Genomic DNA, 19347 nt, shown 5'->3' on the forward strand with positions numbered 1-19347 from the left:
AGTAACTGAAGTAGTTCCTCAGGTTTCTATTTACCATCAGTCCTGGATTTTCTAGGGAAAACACACAAACCCACTCATATGGTCCTGGATATCCATTTGTGCAACAGTCAATCCCGAACCTAAATGGGGTTCTGCTCAAGCCTGAAAAGGTCTGTCCCTGTAACAGGCCAGGGTTGACATCTGCAAGTATGACATTGAGGTCAGAATACTGGCTGCAGGCAAGAAAGCCAGTTAATGTGAAACAGAAAAAAGTAAGGCCACACTCACCCACAGTGATAGTCATGGCTCTTCATGTGTCAGGCCCCCAACCATGAGGGCTCCCTGTGAGCTACCCAAATCATTGCACCAGCTGAATGGCCTTCCAAGCAGCATCACAGAGAACACTGCGGGAAGAACGCATGGGACAGCAAAGGCTCTTGCTGCTGCCAACAGCCAACGCTTGAATTTAATTCAGAAGTAAAGCCTAGTAAAAAGTTTTGTGTAAGAAAGAGATGGAGAGGAACCTACATTTTAAAAGACTTAGGAGGCTTACCAACCAATGATCATTTAAAGGGAGGAGAGCTGACATTTATAGGAAGGTGGAAATTTGAGTGGACAGTTGATGACATTAAGGGATTACCACTAATATTTCTAGGAGTGAAGGCCTTTCAGTCCTGAGACACCTGCCACAACATTACTGGACAATCACGATGACATCTGGAACATGCCTAAAAAGAACAGAAGGTGAAGGGGAGACAGACATGAAGGAAGAGGGGCTGGGAGCTGAGGAATGCTGGAAGCCAAATGGTAGGCACATAGGAGTTTATTTTACTGTTCTGTCTACTTTTTAATAGGTTATATTAAAAAATGTTAAGTTAAAAAAAATATAGAAAAGCCCAACTGATGCACAAAAACTTAACACAACAGATAAATGAGGAGTTGATTCCCATGACATATACAAGGATTCCCTGACATCTTTCTCCAGACTGTGTAAATAAAGGAAGCTTCCCCTACTGAACTGGCAATGCTGTTTTCAAAGCAATAAATATTATTTGATAAAAGATGTGAAGTAAAAAAGCTCATAAGCTCCAGTGTCAAACTGCTATAACCTAAATTGTATAAAACTGAAGACACATCACAGCTGAAATAATTTAAATCAAAGTGACAATGAGATTTGACTTAACAAAAGTTCTATTTACACATCCATTAGGTAAAGCAAGGTACACCCACTTCAAAACACATCCATATGTGAATGCACATCTGAGTACCGTTCAGCAAAAAGTTTTTAAGAGAACTTCAGTTTAATAAAGCTAAATGGGGAGAAGTGAAGTTTGCATTTAACATGGTATTAAACAAAACCAAAGGGCTGAAACTCATGTTTAGACAACACAGGTCACTAATCACTAGGCAAAGAAAACAGCCCACAGCAGGTGGCACAAATAATTCCTATACAAATGTTGCAAATATTCTGCTTTAAGGAAACATAAAACAATGGTTGACATATCATTTACAAATACAGAATATAAAAATGCACAGCCCCCTTGAACAAAAATTCAGCAAATGTTTTTAGATGACTTCCCTCACACCCACCCCCACATTAGGCCATTCTGGTGAATTACTAGCATCTGCCATTTCATCTTTTAAAAGAATGATGGGCACATGTGCTGTCCAGGGTGGAAGACAAGTGTCATATAAAAAGGGGCCGGAGCTGGCCAGGAACATTTGGACAAGTACGTCTCAAAAACTCTGTATTCTAGTTTCGCTTCTGTGCCTCAGTCTTGAAGATACAAAAGCCTCTTAGGACACCACATCCTGGGCCCAGCCTGCAGAGTGGTCACTTTTCTGCCACTGCCCTCAATATGAGGGAGCACTGAAAAAGGCTCTTGACTTAGGGCCTCTTCCCCTTTCTGTGAAGCAGAGGAGCCATCTGTGGTTGCGAGCGGGCAGCACACCAGGCATGTCCATCCCCAGTGCACTGCTGGGTAGTGTGGGTGGTCCTCCGGGCCTGAAGTAAGGCATTTCCTGTCTCCCAGAGTCCCGTTCACTTTCTCAGAAACAGCTTGGCAAAATCGGCATTGGACATCTTGGGTGCCTCGGTGGCTGGTGGGGTGGCAACTGCAGGAGCCGGGGCAGGGCCGTTCTCGGCCTGAGGAGCTGCAGCACTTGGGCGCTGCAGGGCACGAGGCAGTAGAGCCAGCTGCGTCCTTCCCTTCCCCCTCCTAGAAGAGCAAACACTGAATGGACCTTTTGAAGCAACAATTCGTGGCCCCTGGTTTATTTGTGAAAATAAGCCAAGACAGTTTTAAAAAAAAAAAAAATTAGAAAGAAAAAAAAAAAAAAAAAAAAAAAAGGATGAGACAATCCTTGCCTCCTTAATTCTGGCTATTATGTAAAAACTGCTTCAACAAACTTGACCTTGTTCAGTATCAACCCTGAGCACCAGTCACACTCAGAGGGGATCAGAGTGACTATCACCTCTCAGACCTCACCAGTCACCCAGCAATTCCGCTATCTCCTCCTCATCCCTATCAGGAAAAAAGCACAGCTTATGTGGATCATAGCTAGGGCTGCAGACTGGCACACACGTGGGTATGAGATTTTGTTTTAAACACACAGATCCAACTGGCAAAGGGGACTTTAAAATAATCACTGCCTTTAGTCCTGTCTGAAATAAATGACGAAGTGTGAATTGGCCAATACCAGGCAGGGGTCACTGCCTAGGCTTGCACCCTCCCTGGACCTGCTCTGGACACCTTGCTCCGGTGGAACCACAGTGATTACCACAAGAACAGCGGGTCTTGGCTTTTGTCCTAACAGGAAGCTAATTCATCCTGGTTAATCCCACCATGGTCCATGAACTGGTGCCAGCCAGGGTGAAGTCTGCACTAATCTACTGTGCAAGCACTTACGCTCCATATGTCTGCGGTGAAGGCATGGGGCCACCCGGTGCCTTCCTGGCCTCTGGCTTCTCTGGAACCTTCCTCTGAGGAGGGTTGCTGATTGCCACTTTGATGACATTCTCTTTGATAGTCATGCCGTCCATCTTCATCACAGCCTGCGATGCCTGGGATTCATTTTCGTACTCCACGTAGGCCAGGCCCTGGAAGAGGCAAGATCCAGAGCCAAGTCAGATCCTGCAGACCCAGGATGCAACCTCCTCCCGCAGGGCAGGCGCTAGGCCTCCTCCTGGAGACCAGCAGACCAGGACACAGCAGACGCCCCATCAACAGATTACCTTCCCCACCGCCGCATCCTCTGTCTACAGGCTTATTTCCCCACCCTCTTCTCCTTCCCTATTGCTGTTAATGCACTGTAACTTCAGATAACCCTTCCAAGTCCAGTACACCTTGTACGTGCTGCGGAATTAGAAAGAAAGAAGTAAACAGACAGGTGGACCAGTATAAAGCCAGCAAATAAACCAAGAGGTGGACGGAACACAGGGCGAGCAGTCCAGGTGCCCAGGTGAGCCCTCATGTTTCTGTGCCCTTACACTGCCCCCCCTCCCATTTCATCCTCTTTTTCTCTCCATTAACCTGGATAAAGGGGAGGTAAAGTGGGCAGTGGGTAGACAGTAACACAAAACCACTTACTACTCAAAATGGGGCACAAAAGGACTTAGCAGGAGACTGGGGGGCAAGAAGGAAGGACAGGAGAAGACGCACTGCAATGGAGGGACTCAAGGGGGCTGGCTGGGGGCCCCAGGGAAAGAGAGGCCTGGGACAGAGGAAGGAGGCTGCACAAGGTGCCTACCCCAAAGCCTGTGTGCTACTGGTCACAGGGCTTCCCTCAAGCCCCACAGCAAGGGGCCACAGTATGATGAATCCATGATCATCTATTTCCAAGTGCCTTATTCTTTTTAGTACAATTAACTACAAACAGGTTAATCTGACTCCAAATACAAGTAGAGCTAAGTATGCAGATCTTTCTGTTAAAATAACTTCTGTTTCTCAGCAGATGAACTAGGAACCCACCCTAAAGGTAAATAATCTTTGAACAGATACAGAAACGAAGTTTGCCTGAGCCTTGAAGAAAAGGCACAATCTGCTCTAACACTGACCTTTGGTTTGCCAGCCCGGTTGGTGACCAGCCTGAGGTCCTTCACGGTGCCATGAGCCTTACAGATTTCCTCTAGTTCCTCTTTAGTGCAGGAGAAAGGCAGGCCCGAGATGAACAGCTTGTGTTTCTCCAGGGAAGTGCTATACCTGAACACCTATAGGAAGGGAGAAAAAAAACATGATTCAAGGCCTGGCCCAGCTCACCTGACTCCTCTGACACTAGCCTTGTCCCCAGGAGCATGCCCAGCCAGGCAGACCAGAGCCAAGCCATGCTGAAGCTTGTTAACAGAGCCACAGGGGTGAGTCACTTAACCTCTCTAGCTTCCATGTCTTCCTCTGTAAAATGGCAAGAATAAAAGTGGCCAGTCACAGAGTCTGATAAGGATTCAATGAAGTGACATACATAAAACACATTTAGCACAGTCTCTTGTCACTACCAAGCACCCAGCGGCAAGTACCCATGCCATGAGTCAGACCTCAGTCAACCAGCTAAGGATGGACCTTGGCTCACAAGGAAGTTTAGATCCGAACAGAGCATAAAACTTCTGTGTATATCCTAAATATCACTGCTGCAGGAAGAAAGTCCCTAAAGCAACCACAGACACAAGGCATTCTGTTTTTCCATAAACCTACCTTAAACTCGGGGTTTTTGCTCTTATCCACACAGGGGGAAACAAACATCGGCCTCCCTTCCACACTTTTACGGTCCATCTCCAGCGCCTGAAGGGCTGATTTCTCTTCTTTAAACTCCACATAGCAGTAGCCTCGGAAATCCCCGCGGTTGCTGAAGATGGGTCGGATCTGGACCACCTCCCCACAGGCCTCGAAGAGCGGCCTGAGCTTCACGTCCGGCTCCTGCATGCTATAGGGCAGGTTGCTGACAAAGACGGTGATGCTGTCCTTGCTGCTGTCATGCAGCACCTTGGGCATGTCCCTCTTCAGGGAGGCTGCCTTCTCCTTCTGCTTTGAAGGGGGCTCCACATCTACAACGGCACATTTCCCAGCGGGCCCTGCTGCTGATTCCACGTTTTGTGTTTCTCCAGCTGCAGGGATGCTGTTCTCGACCCTTCTGCGTTTGGAAGGCTGCTCTACAGGTTTTCAAAAGAAAAGCAGCCTTGGTTAACCGTTACCTCTCTTCAGGGAGCTTGAACAGAGGTGTGATGTGAACGTGCTGTGACAGCTGCATGTGACACTCCCTCGCCAGACTCAGAAGGGCAAGCATCACCCCTGAGAAGTCTTTTGTGACCCGCCTGACCTGTCCCACGACTTTCTGTGTGCCCCAGTTACACTCGGGTAAGTGGGCTCGGTCAATTGGAAGTAATAACATCAATCCCCATTGTCCACTCTTAATTATACAAAAGGCCAGAGGGTCTCAAAGTTCAGAAGGCAAATTCCAGGGCCCCTCTCCTACAAAAGCCCAGGTCAACATGGTGGGACAGGACATGAGAATCTGCGCTGGAAAAGCACCCTAGTGGCTGATGCCCACGCCCCATGGAGCACATTTTGCAAAGCACTACAAAGGGTCTGTGGTTTCTAAAACACTTTTAATATTTCCTTGTGTCCTTAAGAGAGCTTAACCACAATCTACTCCAGTCTGTCCTCACCACTGCCTCCAGAGGGCCAGGACTAACGCTCAACAGATGTTTGCCTCCAACAAACAGACCTCTCCATCAGTTCACCCACCACCTTTGCAATGGGTGGAAAGCCCTGCACGCTGCTACTGTATTCCAGAGCGCCTCTGGGCTGGGTCCAGCTGACTGGCCCGCCTACCACTCCAGCCTCCTCAAACACTGCCCCATCCCTCTCCATGTATCCAAGTTCAAACCCAATTATTTGCTGCTTACAGAAATTGCCAGGCTGTGCTAGGCCTTCAGGCTGTGCTAACACTGGCTCCCTGTCTAGCTCAGCCCTTCCCTTCTCGATGCCAGACAGTCACTCCGTCTCCCCCCAGATTTCAAACCTCTTCCCCCACAGGTCTTCCTGGTACAGAGCTGGCCCACTAGTGCCTTCTTTGGCCTCCACCACTATTAACAACTCCATCTCCCACAGTCCTGATGACATGCCACCGTGGTCACATATCACATCTGCCTTACTCTACTAAACTGGGAGGACTGAGGGGCAATGAGCCCCCCTTAGTTATTTAGGAAAGCCCAAACAAGGTGTGCAAGCAAGGTCAACTCAAAGATGGATGACTCCATTCCCAGTTCTTTCTGGCTCACACATCTGTACCAAGAAAGTGTACAGAGTCCTTACACATCCAGAGACAATTCTTTTTTTTTTCTTTTTATGAGATGGAGTCTTGCTCTGTCTCCCAGGCTGGAGTTCAGTGACGCGATCTCAGCTCATTGCAAACTCCGCCTACTGTGCTCAAGTGATTCTCTTGCCTCAGCCTCCCAAGTAGCTGGGAAAACAGGCGCCTGCCACCATGCCTGGCTAATTTTTCTATTTTTAGTAGAGACAGGTTTTCACCATGTTGGCCATGTTGGTCTTAGATCCCTGACCTCAGGTGATCCACCCACCTCGGCCTCCCAAAGTGCTGGGATTAGACATGAGCTACTGCACCCCGCCATCAGAGACAATTCTTTACCTTAACTGACTCTCTGAAATAAATATGACCCAGAGCTGCTCACCCCTGAAATTACAAGGGTGAAAGAAACACTGCTGGAAAATTCCACTAAGTCACAACCATTAAAAGCAGGGCCAAGGCTGGGCACGGTGGCTCATCTGTAATCCCAGCACTCTGAGAGGCCAAGGCAGGAGGATCACTTGAAGTCAGGAGTTCCAGACCAGCCTGGTTAACATGGTGAAAACCCATCTCTACTAAAATACAAAAATTAGCTAGGCATGGTGGCTGGCACCTGTAATCCCAGCTACACAGGAGGCTAAGGCAGGAGAATCGCTTGAACCCCAAGGTAGAGGTTGCAGTGAGCTGAGATCATGCCACTGCACTCCAGCCTGGGGAACAGAGAAAAAATCCAAAAAAAAAAAAAAAAAAAAAAGCAGGGCTAAGCCTGGTAGGTCTGTGCAGGGTAAGGGCTGCTGCAGTGGTGTGCAATGCTACAGCCTGAATGGAAGAAAGAAGATGAGCAACATGGGGCAGTGACAGGGACCCCACCTGAGATATGGAAGCCAGAATGAAGATGCAAGGGGGTCCATGCAGGGCCATACCTGGCCCCAGGTGTAGGAGATCAGACAGGGTGGGGATGGCACCCACGAGAAGGGGAGGCAGGAACAGGAAACTGATTTTGTAAATACAGGGGCTGGATGGAATAAGTGAGGATGCTGAGGATAAAGGGAGCCAGGTTTCTCAAGGTCAGAGAAGGGCATGACACAGCTGGGCACAGTGCTCATGCCTATCATCCCAGCACTTTGGGAGGCCAAGGCAGGCAGGTCACTTGAGGCCACAAGTTTAAGACCAGCCTGGCCAACATGGCAAAACCCAATCCCTACTAAAAATACAAAAAAATTAGCCAGATGTAATGGTGCATGCCTGTAATCCCAGCTATTTGGGAGGCTGAAGCATAAGAATCACCCGAACCTGGGAGCCGGAGGTGGCAGTGAGCCGAGATCATGCCATTGCACTCCAGCCTGGGCAACAGAGTGAGACTCTGTCTCGAAAATAAATGAGTACACAAATTTTAACAAGAGAGAGAAGGTTGCTGCAAGTATGAAAAGGAACCCTGTGGTGTTAGACTGGAACTGGAGGTACTGGTGTGACATCATGATTTTCAATATATATCAATAGTTACAGAAGTAAATATCGACATAAACATGTCTGTATACACATGCATGCACACACACACTCCCTACCCTCGACAACACAGGCCTAGGAACAATACCCAACAGCAGTGAGTATAACTAGCACCTTCTAAATACCACTCACCACTCAAAGGAACCTTGGAGAAATGACAGACTCCAGGGCTGAGTTAGGGAAGATGACCCTTGGGAATTGTGTGCTAGAAGGTAAGGAAATGATCAAAGAACAAGGGGACGGGTCAAAGGGACCCAGAAGCCTGTGTGAAAAAACTCTTGCTAGCCAAACCTGGGATAAGTAGAGCATCAACATAAATAATTACCAAAAGGGCCATCACCAGCAATGAAACAAAGCGAAATCAGAGGCCACCAGATGGGACTCAATGAGCAGGCCACAGAAGCACCTGTGTACTATTCCTGCCCGAGATACACGAGCGGAATCCAATCCCCAGGGAGCCTCAGACACACCCAGGCTGAGGGACGAAACAGAGTGTGTCATCAGAGTAAAAACAAGAGTACAGGTCATCACAGTAAAAACAAAGCTGAGGAGTGCTCCAGACTGAAGGAGATCAGCAGACAGGACAACTCAACACAACAGTGCATCCTGATCCAGATCCTTTCACTACAACGGACATGCCTATGCCTGGGGTCTGAATATTAGACAGGAGTAGTGATCACTGCTAACCTTGGCTCCAATGGCTGCATTCCAGTCATGGAGAAGAGGGGCCTTGTTTGCAAGACATACACCCTAACAGTGATCAAAGGGTGATGGGTATCAAGCTGGTAACGCATTCTCAAATAGTTCAGGGAAGAACATTCTTCAAATGTTTTTGCAACTTCTCTAACTTTGAGACATTTCAAAACACAATTTCTCAAGAGCTCCTTACCTTCTTCATCATCGCCCCACTCCTTCTCATCATCCTCATCTGCTCCACGCTTATCTGGGCCTCTGGTCTTTTTCTTCTTTTTCAGTGCTTTCTTCTCAGCCCGGGCTCTTTTTCGTTGTTCAGCCTTTTCTTCTTCTTGCTGCACAAGGGCTGCTTCCTTCTCTGCAGCCTAGAAAAGTGGGAAGATGAGGCATTGCTGCATGTGGGGATGACATTCGCTGTACTTATTCGTCAGGAAAGGGGAGAGGGGTGGAAATTCATTACTAAATGAAAAGCAGAGATCAGGAGAAAAGGCGGTCAGGCTCACAGATATTCCACTCCAGGGCTCATTGAGGTTCCTTGGAATTCTGGATCTGACGTCTGTGTTATATTAGCAATTTCCTCACTTCAGCCATTACTCACCAAAAGGAAGGGGAAAAAATTCATAAAACTGAGGCCCTAAATAAGTTGGGGGTGTTCATGTTCCACTCACTACGCTAAGTGAGGCTCTTCTTTATTCTTTTTTTTTATTAATTCTAGTAAATTTTAGAGCCAAAATTCCCTCACTACATAAAACAAGTACTTAATATTGGGGCTGAAGTTTTAGACCAATCTAAAATGATGGTTTAAGCATTGATCTAAATATTTTATAATTAATACTGAGTAAAAGACACTTAGGAAAACGTAAAACATCTTGACAAGAAACATCCATGCCAAATCAAACCAAAATAGCTAACAGGGTGCCAAAGACTTCAAACAAACATTGTCATTACCTTCAATCTCTGCTCATTGACACGAGCTAATCGGGTTTCAGTTTTCTGAACAGCTATATCCCAATCTTCTAAAGAACCTTGAAAGAAAGAGAAGTAAAACTTTTATTCTTTAGGATTTTGAAGGATATAATCAAATAAATTTTTCTTAATTTCTCTGTAACTCCAGAAGAGATTTCTCCCATCAAACAGTAAGAAAATGTAATTCATCTAGGCTTGAAGTTTAGAATTCAAATAGTCCTTTCTAAGTGGGTTTAAAATGTCCTTTCCCTTTAAAGAGAGACTTGAAACCCAGAACATGATCTATTAAGGGCTCTAGACGGCAAAGAATATGAAAACATTGTCATGCAAAACATACATTTATATTAAGGCTGAAGAATTTTAAGAGCTACTCAAATGTTCAGGCATTTATTTCTTATTTTTTGGTGGTCTTTGATTCCCAGTTCTGGGGGGTTCATACCCAAAATCCAGATCAATACCCACAGATAAAGTTACATTATTTTCCTAATGGTTCTGGCTCTCTAACACTGAAGACTCTGAAATTTAACACAGAGCCCATTGAGCCATTTGCCTCTCCAAGCTCCTCTGTTGGGCAGACGCTGCACTGGAGCACTGTGGCTCTCAATGGAGGGATCCTGCCTATCAAGGGACATTTGGCAATGCTGAGAGACACTTCTGGTTGTCATGTTTAGTTGTCGGTGGAGGTTGCTATTGGCATTTCATGGCTACAAGCCAGGGATGTCCCTAAACATCCTACAACGCACAGTCCCCCCCACAAAGAATTAGAACTCTGTGCTGAGTGACATCAGAGTCCTCCTGGTAGCTGCGGAATCTGAGAGGAGCTGCAGGAAGACTCATTTTCAGGACACTCGTGACAGTCTAAGCATAAGGCACCACTTAAGGGGTGGCAGCATAAACAGAGCCTGTCCCTAGATTGTAACCACATGCTCCTACTTGAGACCAAATAGCAAATGGGTCAGGCTCCGAGCCAAAAGAGGGCCGGGGGTCCCACCTTCTGTCCTCTCCATGGTGAGCAACACTTCGCAGACATGCTCTGGGTAGTCACTGGTGCACTGGACGGCCCGGTGCAGCGCCTTCCGGCAGTGCTGGGTATCACCATGTGCCCTAAGGCAGAAAACAAACAGTTGCTGCCACCAGCTCACAAAAAAAAAAAGGCACTCAAAGAAAGAGGCTGTCTTCTCCCAGGTAGAAACTCACTCTTTAGTAACTCTAGCTTCTGAGGAGACCTTAGCTTTCAGATCTATCCACGATACTTTCTCCTTCCACAGTTTCCACAGTCACCTACGAAGGCTTTCCCTAAACCACTCTCTCCCTCAGCCATGTAGGGGCTATTGGAAAGCGTACCTGGGAATGCAATCTACAACCAGCATTCTGCCTTTACAGCATTCACACGTGCGCACATGGCGGGGGAATCCAACAGCTCTCTGTAACCTGATACAGTCCCTAGGGAAATTTTACTATGGAGTCCTACCGGAGGGGAGTAGAATCCAGGGTAGTGTCAAATTTCATACCCAGAGTCAGATTTTTTTTTTTTTTTTTTTTAAGAAGAATCTCGCTCTTGTCGCATAGGTGGGAATGCAATGACGCAATTTTGGCTCACTGCAACCTGCAACCTCTGCCTCCCAGGTTCAGGCAATTCTCCTGCCTCAGCCTCCTGAATAGCTGGGATTATAGGCGCCCACCTCCTATAATTTTTTTATTTTTAATAGAGATGGGGTTTCACCAGGTTGGCCAGGCTGGTCACAAACAGATCTTTTTTGTATACTGCTAATTACAACAGCTACACAACAATTCTGTTAGTCATAACTGTTATGAAACAGTATATTCACATTTGTTTTTAAAACATTTTAAATATACAGAAGTATTATATACACATATTATGACACTCAGAAAAAATTCAGAGCACTGGTTCTCAAAGTAGGATCCACATACGTATCCCCTTGGAGATCCCCTGAGGATCTCCAAGAGCCTCTTAGGGGGCCTACAAAGACAAAACTCCTTTTATAATAAATACCAAGACATTACTGGACTTTTTCACTGTGTTGACATCTTCAAGACAGTGCACAAGAAATGGTGGCCCTTAGCACAAATCAAGGCAGTACACGTCTTTTTAATGCACTGTGTGGCCGGGTGCAGTGACTCACGCCTGTAATCCTAACACTTTGGGAGCCTGAGATGGGTGGATCACAAGGTCATGAGTTCAAGACTGGCCTGACCAACATGGTGAAACCCCATCTCTACTAAAAATACAAACATTAGCCAGGCGTGGTGGTGCGTGCCTGTAATCCCAGATACTCAGGAGGTGGAGGCAGGAGAATCGCTTGAACCCATGAGGCAGAGGTTGCAGTGAGCCAAGACTGTGCCACTGTTCTTCAGCCTGGGTGAAAGAGCAAGACTCCATCCCAAAATAGTAATAACAATGCACTGTGTGATGAAATGCCACGTACACTTAAAGCCCCTCTGCATACTGAAGTAAACGGTTATTGCAAAAAACAGAAAAGCATGTTACTGTTTGAGTTGCAAGCTCATCAAGCCACTTTTTTCATAGACACCATTTTTACTTGAAAGAACACTTATTCACGTGACAAACCAGTCAGTTACTGAGACCTGGGTATTTGGCAGACATTTCTGAAAATTAACAAAGTGAGGCTACCACTCTGAGGAAAACCACTGACATTTTTTGTTGCATGTGATAAAATTCAAGCTTTCAAGTGAAAATTATAATCTTTGGAAAACTTGTATCTGCCACCACAAGTCTGACAGCTTCCTACTTAAAATACTTTTCTACTAAAATCAGTGCAGATATGAACAAATATGATTTTTAATACTATAGAATGAAATAAGTCAACATTTGGAAGAGCTGCATGATTTGGTGAATTGGGATTTTTCCAAATAATGTCATAGAATTATGGCATCACATAAAAGATAAAATAGACAAATGGATATTACTGTAACAGAATCTGTCAATATGGTTTCAGATTCCACATGCCAACACTGAAGTTTTGCTATAATATGTATGAAAGAATATCCACAATTATCTGAAAATGCTACTAAAATACCTTTCTTTTCTAACCCCTTATCTGCGTAAGGTCAAATTTTCTTCACACTCTTCAATGAAAACAGATCACAACAGACAGAATGCAGTAACAGGCATGAGAATTCAGCTGTCTTATACTAAGCCAGACTAAATATATATTTGCAAAAATAGAAAACAATGCCACTTTTCTCACTAAATTATTTTGGGCTCTAGAAAACAGTCACTGTTCAAAAAAGTTTATTAATGTCAAATGATTTGTTATATTTAAATGAATTTAAATGTTTTTTTAGATTTCTCAATTTATAAATTATAAATATCAATAAATATAACTCACATATGTAAGTTTTTTGGGATCCTCCAATTTTGAGTGGAAAAGGGATCGTGAAACCAAAAAAATTATGAACTACTGATCTAGGGGGATATTTAACAAGCTTTAACAGTGGTTATCTCTGGGGTGGGATGATAAGAAACTGTCACTTTCGGCCAGATGCGATGGCTCAAGCCTACACTTTGGGAGGCCAAGGCAGGAGGATCACTTGAGGTTAGCATGACCAACATAGTGAAAACTGTGCCTCTACTAAAAAGAATACAAAAATTAGCCAGCTGTGGTGGACCACACCTGTAATCCCAGCTACTCACAAGGCTGAGGCAGGAGAATCGCCCCTGGAGGTGGAGGTTGCAACTGAGATCACACCATTGCATTCCGGCCTGGGCGACAGACCAAGACTCCCCACCACCCCCAAAAAAAGAAAAGAAACTGTCATTATCTATCACATATTTGTGTAAATATTCTAATTTGGACCCACAGTGTTTTTTAAATAGAGAAAAAATATTCAAAAATAAACAGCAATGTAGCAATGTTATGCAATGTATAATGTTCAAGATAAACTGAAAAGTTGGTCACATTTTTTATGTTTTCCCCATGTTATAAATATTGTTAGGCATATCTTATTTCATTCGAATAGGTTTTAAAGGCTTCTAACACATGTATGTTTTAACTGCATTTTCATTACAAAAAAATTTAAGCATAGAAAAGTCTCAAAGAACGGGTCATGCACGGTTATGACTGAGTCAGTAATTTGAGGTTTTTTTCTCTTAGCTTTTCAGTATTTTCTACTTTTCTATAAAAGCAAATATAATAAAAAATAAATAGTTCCAAAAGGTCAAATAAAGTATCATACCCAAAAATAAAAACAAAAACAAATGAAAAGAAATGCATGGCTATAAGAGTTCCAGGCACAAAATATGATGTCTGGTTCTCTAGCCCTGTCCATTAAAAATGTACCCACTAATGAAAAACACAGAATGAACGAAGGCAGCCCAGTTCTAAGAAGCTTGCCCAAGCTGGTAGGAGTCAGCCAGTAGTGATGACAGGGGCGTAGCTGAGAAGCAGCGCCTCCCTCCCCTCCCCGAGATCAGTTACCTTTCCAGGTTGTAATACTCTAGCCACATGTTGGCGTACTTGGCGTTTCCTCTGGTCATGATGCTATCCCAGAGTTCCCGAGCTTTCTGCATGTTATTGCACAGCCGAGCCTACAGTGCATCAACAGGCCGTTAGGAGACCTAAACCTTATGACATTGACACCCGTCATACAACACACTTCCAACCGACACACGTAAAAAGCACCCCATGACTATCAGGGTTACAGATGACCCTGGGCATTCCCCAGGCCTCCCTCTAGTGGTAAAAGGCCCAGCCCAAACACTTGAGCCTTTCTGCAGTGACAAGTTTATCTGCCTACGTTTCCTGAGAACCGAGAGAGGGAGTGCATGGTATTTACTGGACAGTACTGGACAGTCATTTGTTTTTTATTTTTATCAAGCAGAACTAAAAGTATTTGAGAGACAATGTTAAAAAAAAGACTGATCTAGTATTAAATGCTAATTAAATGCTACTAATACTTACAAATTGTGACTTGGGCAAATTACTTAAACTGTAATTCTCAGTTTTCTCATCTTTAAAATGGTTAAAACCTAAGCATCCCATACAGAAACTACCTGACAAATGTTAGTCTCTTCTGACTCTCCCTCAGAGGATAAAACATGATTAGAATTGTTACAATCCTACCTGCTGATCAAGGCACGTTTTGTTTTTTACTGACCTTGGTGTCCCTGACCCGGTAATGACATTCAAATGATCATATCCTCTAATTACCTGTCAAATCATCTGTTCTCCACATTAGACAGAAGTCTTACTAGCACAGGAATTGTATCTGTCTTACTCCCATAGCAGTGGTACAGTGCTGACAAACCGTACCCGCTCACTGTGCTCTCAAAAATGAAGCAAAGAGGCAGAGACGGATGTAAATGAGTAAATACCTGGCATTCAGACATTTACTACACAACTTCTAGCTGGGAGCTAATATTTTCACCAACATATTTACAAATATGAGTCAAGTTAGGTAAATACCATGAACCCTTGTAGAGCCTAGACTACTACCTAGGTAAACAACATAAATCCTTATAGAGCTTAGGCCATTATCTAGGACTCTGACTCAATTTTAATTAAGGTTTAATAGGATGCTATTAAACAATGGTGGATGAAAGTGATAGATTTGTCAAAAACATTTACCTCAATCCTAGCCCAGTTCTGCATGATCACGCAGCTTGGATCACCACTCTCATTGAAACCTTCAAAAACAGCATTAGTAAAATTAGAAACTTAGACAAATAGCCTTTGGCTGAAAAGGTATATCAACCAGCAAACAGTATAGACCAGGAAATACAACTGGGCAAAGCCACAGGCTGCGGCGTACTTACGCTCTTCCACCTCCTGCTTCAGGTACTCCAAGGCTCGAGCAAAGGCGGCCCTCAACTCCTCCAGCTCTTTACTGGAGTCTAGCGGAAAGAGCAAAAAAAGGCTTTAGGAAACCACATAGCATGGCATTGTTTGTTTTGTTTTTTATCCTACGCTGAAACTGTTTGGAGACCCATTATGTACCAGGCATCATGCAAGGGACACGGAAATAAAATTGCCAATTCCTACCCTCATCACATAGTGAGGGAGAAAAAAATTAGAGTATGGACAGTGTGGTGACAAAGGCACACAGGGTGCTGTGTGTGCGGAGTCTCCCCCAGCTGGGGTGACACAGGCAAACAGGAGAACGGCTAAAGGTTACCTGCATGAGGTAACAGCTGGCAAAAGTGTACAAGTTAGGGGTTTTCTGGTTGTTTCTGGGGAATAAGGGGGCAGAGGATCCCACAGATACACAAAGATTTTTCTAAAACACAGCAGTCTTATTTCAAGAAGTATTTAGGATAAATAAAAAGGCCAGAAGGGAGAAATGAGAGCTAAGACTAAAGAGGCTGGCAGGAGCCAGTATAAAATGTAATGACCATTACTCTCTTGCTTTACAATCCACAGCATGACTTGTTAAAGATATAAATCGCTAAGATTTCTGGGGGGAAAGTCACCCATGCCTAGTCTACATCATTTGCCCAATCACAATGTATCTGGGGAACTGGGGCATCTCGCCAAAAGCTGTATTAAGATTAAGAACATAATCAGTTCTTAAGTGAAACACATGCACTTACATACCTTGTTTGAAATCAACCCTTCTCCTCAGGTAATCAAGGTATGCCTGCCAAATCTCCACATAATCAGTGGCCTGGATGAAGCCGGCATTCAAAGCTTTCTCAAAGGTTACTGAAGTCAGAGAAAAAGTCAGGATTTGTTACCAATTCAAATAGAAGCTAATAAATAGTTACTACATTCGACTGACTATAAAAGACTACATGACTTTAAAGACTAATAGATGTAACAAAGAAATAAGCTAGGGAAAGTCTAAGAAAGAAGTTGCTATAGCACTCTACAGACTGTGTTCTAGAAAAAACTTCTTCCACAAGATGCCCTGCAAATAGAGTTTCAGGTCAAGGAAGTTTGGAGAAAAAGACTACAACTTCTTAGGAAATGCAATGAATATTAGCATGTTAAGAAGCCACAAATATAACCAGTTCATCTCTCACTCAGAGCCCTTTCTGTCACTACACTCCATAACCCAAAGATAACCCCAGGGAACACTGATTTAATGACTGTGCCCCAGGTCTCTGTTTCTACTTGGGACAAATAGCTTAGACGGTCTCCCACAAAAACATCCGCACCAGAAATTACTTGATGATCAACTCCATGTCTCTCCATGGCCAGTAGGTACCGACTCCACAAGGCAACTGTCCAGGGACAGTTTCTAACAGCACGGTTATGTACAGACAAAACCAAATCCTTTACTTTCAGCTGCCGGTCCTACGATAAAGAATTCCAGAGTTAGGAAATTAAATTTTATTGTCAAGAATTCACCAATCAACGAGACATTGCCAGTACAAGTGACAAAAGAAATCTCTTGTGACCTCGTTTCTTAAGCAAAAAAATAAATAAATAACTAGGAAGAGGGGGGGATAGGAGAGGGAGAGGAGCAACTTACAGGTTAACACTGCCTTAAGATACATCAGCCAATCCTACTAGATATACTTCATTTGGATGCTTTTATACACATACACTGAAATATTTTGTATATACATACTGAAATATTTACCAATGAAATATCATTTCTGGATTTGCTTAGAGTAACACAAAAGGGGCAAGTAGGCGAGACAACAGATGAAAGTAAACTAAAGCTATAATTGCTAATAACTGTCGAAGCTGGGTGAGGGGTTCAGGAAGTTTCATTTTACTGATCTGTCTACTTTTATGTTTACGTTTTTTCCATAATAAAAAGTTCAAAGAAAAAATATCAATTTGTTGTAAGTCCTCAACATAGTTAGACTATATGCGAATTTTACTTACAGTTAGTGAACATTTTTAAATAACTTGAAACGCTAAAACTTTCTAAATGAGTTCGCCAAGAGGAGGAAAAGCAACAGCAGGGCCGTATGCAACAAACTCCTGGCACTCTTACTGATTTTCTCTAAGTAGATTCTAAATTGGCAAAAATAAAATGAAATCAGAACAGTTATCTTACTAGGTACTGACTGTAACGGATCCATAAGTCTGGGACAAGGCAGTTCTCAACCAGGGCGCGCTCAAAGATCAACTGAATGCGAGCAGGATCACCAATTTTCATCTCAAAATCAATATACGCTTGATATTCTGCCAGCCTTGGTGCCTCTGCTTGCAACTGGAGTACAGGAAAATTGTATTAAAGTTGAATTTAGTTAGTGACAGGAACCACAACACATCTGCAAATAAAATAAATTTTGGCAAAGCTGGCCACAGTAACCAAGAATCACCAAATCCTCACTCAGAGCCAATACACTACGGGCTCTACAACTTCTCGAGCAGAACGAAAGTCTTCTCATCTGGCTCAAAGTGCCAGGTCATGGCAGTCATGACAAAGGCTCCATAAACCCTTTTCTAAATCCATTCCTTGACCACAGGAAATTTAAGTGGCCCATCAATCAGGAACTGAGTAAAAGAGGTCACCTTTGCCAGTGACCACTGTTAACCACCCTTCCAAACCAGAAGTCACGTTCTTAGGCTACTGAGTAGAGTTAATACAACCAAAGTGGAAAGATTTAGTGCCTGGTGCTATTTCAGGTTTCTTATTCCAAATACTAGTTCCTGGAAGAATGTAGGTAAATGCAGAAGATGGAGGCAGCTGTGCTGTATGTTTACTGATCCAAAGACACACAATCAATTCTTTTTCGAAAAAAATCTTCTTATTCAACATGTTTTCTCTTCAGCCACATTTTGGTGATGGCCATGACATAATTGAACGATTGAGGCTTTGTGAAACACAGGTACATGCAAGTCATCTATACATGAAAAAGAAAGGGAGAAGGCATGCAGGAGAGTAAGAGAACACACAGGCTCTGTACGTGGAAAGGGGATGTTTCAGAGCCTCCGTTTCCAGTAATGATGAACAATTAGTTACCCAGAAACACTGTGCCATTCAAAACAACTAAGGCTGCTAAATTAAATATAATGCCTTCTTAAAAGTTATCCACAAACTGGCAAAGAAACAAGGAATATTAAGGACTAAGGACAAAATCTAAGTGAAGGTGGCAAGCTAAGTAAAGGTTAAGCTTTTGCTGGCTTGACATATAATAAGAATTTGATCTTCACAATCCTATTCTTGGTCAAGAAAGAACAAATAGAGTCAAGAAGCCCAAAAAAACCTCAGGCCAGTCCACACATGGACCTACTGTATATGAAATTAGAGGATCGCAAACCACATCAAAGAGATCTTAAAAGCAGTCAGAGAAAAAACAGTGACTACCTCTGAAGAAGCAAGATTTACACAAACCACTGACTTCTCAACAGCAACAACAGATATCAGAAGACAGAAAGATACAGTCAATTGCTAAGAGAACATACTATCTGTCTAGAATTCTTTCATTGTTGCTGTTGGTCTAGAATTCTATAGCCTAAGAAAATAATTTTCAAGAAGGGAAACAAATACCTTTTCAAATAGAGAAAATCTGTTACCAGTAAATCTCCCATGCAGGGGACCTCTAAAGGTCAAGTGTTAAGTTTTTTTTTTTTTCTTTAAGACAGTTTCACTCTTGTTGTCCAGCCTGGAGTACAGTGGCGTGATCTTGGCTCACTGCAACCTCTGCCTCCTGGGTTCAATCAATTCTCCAGCCTCAGCCTCCAGAGTAGCTGGGATTACAAGCGCCTGCCACCACACCCAGCTAATTTTTTCCATTTTTAGTAGAGACGGGGTTTCACCATGTTGACCACGCTGGTCTCAAACTCCTGATCTCAGGCAATCCTCCCGCCTTGGACTCCCAAAGTGCTGGAATTATAAGCATGAGCCACCGTGCCCTACCAGAAAGACAAGATCTAAGTAGCAGAAACCTATACTAAGTTCACAGATTGGAAGACGTAAATTTTTCCCCAAACTGATCTGCAGGTTCAATGCAATTCCAAT

The 19347-nt window shown here is 43.7% G+C and overlaps 1 protein-coding gene across 2 annotated transcripts in view; it reads right to left on the minus strand.

Annotated features, from left to right (window-relative positions):
- Positions 1-784: 784 nt before the first annotated feature.
- SART3 (spliceosome associated factor 3, U4/U6 recycling protein) overlaps positions 785-19347 on the minus strand; it is a 35219-nt gene continuing 16656 nt past the window's right edge. The window contains exons 7-19 of one of the 2 annotated variants that reach the window (XM_017541208.2): positions 17437-17592; positions 16583-16721; positions 16020-16127; positions 15242-15319; positions 15054-15112; positions 13905-14014; positions 10436-10548; positions 9427-9503; positions 8675-8843; positions 4668-5122; positions 4037-4189; positions 2889-3079; positions 785-2198 (exon numbers count right to left, since the gene is read on the minus strand). In XM_017541208.2, the coding sequence (XP_017396697.1) occupies positions 2021-2198; positions 2889-3079; positions 4037-4189; positions 4668-5122; positions 8675-8843; positions 9427-9503; positions 10436-10548; positions 13905-14014; positions 15054-15112; positions 15242-15319; positions 16020-16127; positions 16583-16721; positions 17437-17592 (1986 nt within the window). In that variant the 3' untranslated portion in view covers positions 785-2020. The remainder of the gene's footprint in view (positions 2199-2888; positions 3080-4036; positions 4190-4667; positions 5123-8674; positions 8844-9426; positions 9504-10435; positions 10549-13904; positions 14015-15053; positions 15113-15241; positions 15320-16019; positions 16128-16582; positions 16722-17436; positions 17593-19347) is intronic. The other variant, XM_017541217.2, reaches the window with a different exon arrangement.

Source organism: Cebus imitator, unplaced genomic scaffold (genome assembly GCF_001604975.1).
Source record: "Cebus imitator isolate Cc_AM_T3 unplaced genomic scaffold, Cebus_imitator-1.0 Scaffold8, whole genome shotgun sequence".
NCBI lineage: Eukaryota > Metazoa > Chordata > Mammalia > Primates > Cebidae > Cebus > Cebus imitator.